At 41.8% G+C, this 6,698-nt stretch overlaps 1 protein-coding gene across 1 annotated transcript in view; it reads left to right on the forward strand.

Annotated features, from left to right (window-relative positions):
• The window catches only part of LOC118426085, a 9,521-nt gene extending 3,475 nt beyond the window's left edge, over nt 1-6,046 (forward strand). The window contains exons 3-7 of the mRNA XM_035835345.1: nt 461-613; nt 1,125-1,261; nt 2,168-2,309; nt 3,567-3,699; nt 4,235-6,046. Of these exons, the coding sequence (XP_035691238.1) occupies nt 461-613; nt 1,125-1,261; nt 2,168-2,309; nt 3,567-3,699; nt 4,235-4,329 (660 nt within the window). The 3' untranslated portion in view covers nt 4,330-6,046. The remainder of the gene's footprint in view (nt 1-460; nt 614-1,124; nt 1,262-2,167; nt 2,310-3,566; nt 3,700-4,234) is intronic.
• The last annotated feature ends 652 nt before the right edge of the window (nt 6,047-6,698 follow it).

A 6,698-nucleotide genomic window follows, 5' to 3' on the forward strand; every position in this document is an offset into this window, starting at 1 on the left:
AAAGTGAAAAAATGGAGGTATTTGCCAATTGTATCTTTATGCCAAATTTCAGGCTCCACTCCTGACAGGAACGAGTAACGTTAAAAAGCTCATCCATTTAGACAAAAACACGATAAAAACTGGAACATAATATAACGTTAACTTCGTGGCAACGTTGGCTTATATTTAGGGTTGTTGACTTAGAAACTAAAGGCTCTTGAATTCTAAGTGTTGTGCACCTCTTGATACCTACTTCTCACTATTTCTGCACTCTGCGAAAATGAGGATAGAGCTTTGGCTAGGGCGCTTCTGTACATAGCTATACATATTTCTAGGATATTTCAAAATGCTGCCTTGTACATTTTCTATGTTTTTCACGTTTGTCATTGTTTCATACGGGCCGGTGAGTGTCTGAAATAAAGAAACAACAGTAATGATTGTCTCAAGAAGGGATGAGATATTTTATCCATCTTGTTCGCAGGTGTGTTTAGAGATTAAAGGGATGGAGAGACTGGAGAAGGTTGACCACGCGGACATATCAGACCTCCTGTTGGACAACGTGCCGTTTGTGGTGACCGACGCCACTCAGGAATGGACGGAACTCAACGGGATGACTTTCGACGAGTTTTTGGAGGTAAATAATTTGTTCGTGTTGTTTGTAGATGCCGAAAGCCATACTGACTTCCTTTCCAATGAGAGGCGAAACGAAAACAGAGGGCTGAAGAAAAACTACATCTGCCCATAAAACTTAAAGGCTACCATATTTTTTAAAATCTACAAGACAACAACCGTCTAACTTGGCAAAAAACTATTTTTCTGACAATCAAGCTATAATTTTGGCTACGCTAAATGTGAACCATATTGATATGACCCTCCAAACTGAAAAGAAGCCTTTTATTACATGTGGTCCAAAAAGAATGAAGTCCCGCCATTATATTGTTATCCTAATTTCCCTTAGAATGCCACTTTTCTAATATAAACTTGTACATTTTCAACATTTGTTCACCGTGAAAGGGCCAGGATCCCTCTTTCACACTATTCCTTATTAGTCGCTTCTCTGGCTTTTTGAAATGAAATCCTGGCTATAAACCTGGTTGTTTATAGTCCCATGTGTAATATTTTACTCCTCTGTGTGTCCTGCCCAGCTGTACTCCACCCAGCCGGAGTTCCTGACGTCAGGAGTCTGTGACTTCCACTCCAGTCTGAGGAAGTCTCTGTCCTCCCCTCACCCCTCCGTCCTGCCATCTGAAGCACAGGACAAGGCCGACTGGTTCGCTTTGTGGTGAGTCTCCAGCTTTAGATTTATGTAATGAACTGGAGAGTTGTAGCCTGGATACCACCCGGATAGTAGTTCGCTCTTATGTTCGCTTCTGCTATCCAAACATAGAGAAGCTGTATATAGTGTATAATGAATGTCAGAGCTAGAAGCGACTGTATATAGTACAATGAACGCCGGAGCGAACTGCTTTCTGGATGGTACCCAGGCTAGGAGAGTTGACAGTTGCAGGCAAATATATAATGTTTACCATCATCATCTTTACCAGCATAGGTCGAGTATCACTGCCGAAAGTTAGTGGAAGCTACCTGAAACGACTGCCCCCTTGGAGCAGATTTTCAGCGAAAAATACGATTGTGACTGGGGCGATTTTGAAGATTCGGCCGGCATTCGCTTGTCCTTTAATATCTACTGAGCAATTGGCCTTATTGGTGTGCTTAGCGCTCATCATGTATTCCAAAAATTTGCACGATAAAGGAAGTGTCTGTGCGTATAGAGAATGCATATAAGACTAGCACTGTATATTATTTGTATCTCTGCTAATGGACGAATAAAGCCTCTCTAAAGCATGGGTAGCGTCTACATGGGGTTATTGAGTGTCACATTTCCGAAAATAATTTCATCAGCTTGGTAGATCATAGGACATAAGAATTTTCTCTTACACAACTAGTTTAGCAGGTGAGATAAACTGGTTGTGTAAGAGAAAATTCTAATGTCCTACGAGTGTCATATTGTTGTACAGAACATACATCGCGTGATTCACCACAAGTGGAATCCCACAAAATTCGGCTGATTATGTATTTGTTGATACGTTATCTATTGGAAAATACTAGTAACACTCCCTTCTGCAGTCGAATGCATATACCCCTTTAAGGCACCTCTAACGTCCCGAGTTGTTCTGATGATTGACAGGCAGAACTGCGAGCGTGACGCCGTGCGGCTGATGAGGAAGTTCTACCGCACACGGCCGTACTTCTTACCTCCCATGGTCGAGTCGCACGAGTCCAACTGGGTCTTCGTGTCGAAGGGACAACGCATCAAACGCTTTGTGCCGGTAAGACTTGTTCTCACCGCCACTCTCGACCGATCAGTATCTTAATCACTCACTCACTCACTCACTCACTCACTCACTCACTCACTCACTCACTCACTCACTCACTCACTCACTCACTCATTCGCCCAAACACGCACGCACACTTGACACAGTCTTCCTTTCTCACTCATTCACCCTTACCCGCTCACTCACCGGCTCTCTCTCATGATCATACACGCTCACTCTCACTTACTCAGTCACTTGGAGCACATTGTTTAGAAATTGAAAAGGGTCGTCACAAAAATATACCATCCGAAAAGAGAATGTGTCCCATCTGCAAAGACAGTATTGAAGATGAACACCATTTCCTGATGATATGCCCTTGTTATGATGAAGAAAGGAAAAAGTTATTGACCATGTGTAACAACAGAACAACACTACCTAATTACAAGTAGAGAAATATTCAATGTAATTCTATCATGTCCCCACTCCATATCTGTCCACCTAGGCCAATATATATATAATGCTATGCAAAAGAGAAGTCGTGCTTTAACAATGTAAAATACACTATGCCGCCTTATTTTCTATTATGTTAGATTAGTATACTCATGTAGATAGTTCGTAGTTGCTAGTAATACATGTTACTTGCCATACATTGTACCTGATACAATCGTTGTGCAATAAACTTGACTTGACTTGACTTGTACTTAACCTCTCAAACAGTTAGGTCCATCATCTGTTGTTCTGCGACTCGCAGGGGTTAGACATGCTTGCATTACAATTACTTGTTTGTAGCTACGATTGTATATACTTTTGTGTGTATACTAAAAGGTCACCCTGTGGATAAAGGTGCGTTATAACATTCCTTATGGCTGGTTACTAGATATGCAGAGCAATCCAAATCCCTCGAAAATAGTTTCATCATGTTGGTAGAATATAGGAGAATTCTTTTTACACAACCAGCAGGTACTTACATTGCTTACGTTTCGATGTCTCTCAGACACCTTCGTCAGAGCTTCTAACTGGAGTTATGCTTCTCACTGCTATTATTGATATGTAGCCGATGTAGGTGGCGCATTTGCGGTTAGAAAACAATCGCAAACGTGGCTAAGCTTGTATCCCCCCTCGTTCCGGTTCATCACTGGGGTTGACTTTCTTATCCAGTTAGAAGCTCTGACGAAGGTGTCTGAGAGACATCAAAACGTAAGCAATGTAAGTACTTTCTGGATGTGTACAAAGAATTCTCTATATCCTATCCAAATTCTATTGTTCCTGCAGCTTCCGCTTGAGAAGTACTCAGTGGTGTGGTTGGCGCAAGTCAAGGGCAGCGTCTCGTACCGTCTGGAACCGGATCCCATCTGCCAAACCACCTGCAAACCCATCGACGTCACGCTCAAACCCGGAGAAACATGTACGCCATATGCACTTGTCTATTTATCTAATTTTTAAAAATCTAAGTAAGGCAATGACTGGCCTATATTCTGGAGTTTTATTTACCTTTATTGATGGCTAATGAAAGAATCGCTTTGTTTAGAGAAGTCACAAGGACATATTCCAACTTCTCTACATTCACAGATGGACAGAGAGACACTTTCCTCCAAAATCGCAGAACCCACAAATTGCTGAGAAAGTGGGGCTTTTCGTCTTCCTCTGCTTCCAGAAAAGAAGTCAAACCCAACCTGTTTAGAAATAGCCTACACTAGTATTCGAGTATCTTCTTTTTACAGCTATGCGTATCAACGTTCATTGCCACATGTATCTTTGTTATGTTTCTACCATGTACTTGCATTTTAAAGATTTTAACCTCCGGGCATGAACTGGCAAATAAACTATTAATGAATGCTATAACTTGGTACTAAAGTTATTTCGGTAAGGTACCCAAAGACAGCCTACGATCAATGTAGTATGCTGACCTCGTTGCCCCCCTCCCCCATGTTGTTCTGCAGTGGTCGTACCCCAGAACCTGTGGAAATTCCAGCTCAAGAACAGCAAGGACTCCGAACCCTCCGTGGTTGTCGCGGCAACGGGCACCTGGGATTAAATTGTCCGTTCTCCATAAAACTCCGATCACTTGAAATCTGGAAGGACATGTCTCAAACCCCAAGGGCACGAAGTGTTCTAACACCCCTAACATCATATATGTTCTGACACCCCTATGTTTTGACATCCCTATGTTCCATTTACTATGCTATTTTCAACCTCTGTATGAAGACCATCTGGTCACTGTGGCCACTTATTTTACCATTGACCTAAGCAATACGAAACCTGCCTATTATGACCACCTGTCTATAGCAAACACCTGCCTACAGTGATCACCTGACTCTACTGAGACCATATATTCTCTTCCAGCCCTTCAGTGTTCACTTAAAGTGTTAGGTTTTAGTCAGTGTATTTGACATAAAACTTGGAGAGTTCCAAATGTGTCCAGTCCTTCCGGATGTCCAGTGATCGGTGTTTTGTCCCTGTCTCTCTGCTGCTGCTAAAGCTTAATACAGGAGCTGGTATCTTTGACCTTCATCCATCATGTAACCTTGAACTGTGACTTTTTGATGGACATTTTGTACTTAATATAAAGAGTTTGTTATATTGAGTATATCGATCATGTGCACCCTTATCCCTTGGTTATCTCTATTGACCCACTGCAAGTAGCTGAGTATAAGACAGCGTTTGTGTACCAAAATCGAACAACTGTTGCGGTAATCAGAGCGTGTATTTATATGGCCTGCTGTCTTAGGTCACATTTCCAACCCGGGGTCGGCCGGGCTATTAGACAGAAATTATAGTCTGGTTTAAAACCTATTTTAGCTGCCCAGTTTCTTCATCCTCTCTTAGAACAGACTCGGCGGCTAAAATATGTTTGAATACCAGGCTCAGGAATATCAGGAATACAAATAAGGAAGAGGTCAGTAGGCAACAGAAAGTTGGGAAACAAATTTGTCTCACTTCCTAAAACTGTGTGTACCAAGGTACATTACTATGACCTTTCCCTCGGACTTATATTATCCCTTGTAAGTGCTGAGAACAACAAACGTATGAAACTATGTGGCCTTGATAAGCATTTAAACCTCTTTATGTGTTCCTTATATATGGACTTATGGATATTGAACATCAAGCGCATAGATACCGAATTCGCCTTATCCATAACGTATGTTGATGCGTAAGCAGTGCGGAACCTAATTTCTTTTTCTGCGAATGGGTACGTGTGCATTGTACATCGAGCGCGAATGTCAGACGCACTAAACTTATACCAATCGCGCACCTGGCGATTGCCCAAAATTTAGCTGTCTTGATCTGCTTTTTGTTGCTTCAGTGCAAATTACTGTATATGGTTTCCACCATCGGCCTCCCGAAACATGGATACCAAATCTTCAATGTACACTGGATGTTCGAAGTGTATGTTATCTAAGTAGGCACATTTACACTGCGTTGTCAGACCACAGGATCAACTGTACCGATTTGTTCAGTATGTCTGCTTTTACTATTTATTGTATCGCCGTTTCGTTGCTACTATGTTATGTATTCGGCCTCATACGCACTTCCAGACCACGTGTCAAGAAATCAGCGTTCAACAGCGTATAAAGCGCTTACGTCCAACAAACACATGGATATGACACTTCTACCAGAAGAGTTCTCTCTTTAACCTCCTTGCTGTAGCGTACTCGACCAATTTAAAACCGATGATCTGATATTTATAACGTATGGGCTGTGTAACAATGTACGGTCGATTGCATTAAAATAAAACTACCCTCCGCAGTTGACCATATTGTATGTATGTATGTGTGTGTATGTGTGTGTGTGTGTGCATGCCATTGCGTACAGAAAACTTACACAAAGCGATTATAATACGCATTGCGTGTGAATTCATTCCCTACATTGCATTGTCTGTATAACCAACTTCGTAAACTAAACCTCATACACATGTGTCGGTGAACGCAGTTCAGATTCAGCTTTATTCCTGGATGACTTGGCATGTATATACACATGAAATACGTCATCAGTCACAGAATCAACTTTAAAACATTAATGCATTACAACATTTAAAATTAGACAGTAATCGGATTAAGAAAATAGACATGACAGAATCAACATTCTTTACCGATCATCTAGCACTTTCGTACAGCAAACTTACAGAGCGGGGTGCAAATGACATCTCATGTCGCTTCGTTTTACTTCTAGATACCCTGTATCGGGCTTCCCGACGAAGACTGTACGAACTGTCCTGAGGTGAAGTAAAGAACTCCCTCAGCGGAGAGCTACTGTCCCGCAGTATGTCTTGTAGAGTCTTCAGCGTCTTTATACTATTGACTAGGGCTAGCCCTCCATAATAGGCTCCGGCTAGTTGGGCAACCATGTCTGTAAATCTGTAAGTTTTGTGCTAAAGACTGCTTATAGATAACATATACAGACATA

The sequence above is a fragment of the Branchiostoma floridae genome, chromosome 11 (assembly GCF_000003815.2).
Source record: "Branchiostoma floridae strain S238N-H82 chromosome 11, Bfl_VNyyK, whole genome shotgun sequence".
Lineage (NCBI taxonomy): Eukaryota > Metazoa > Chordata > Leptocardii > Amphioxiformes > Branchiostomatidae > Branchiostoma > Branchiostoma floridae.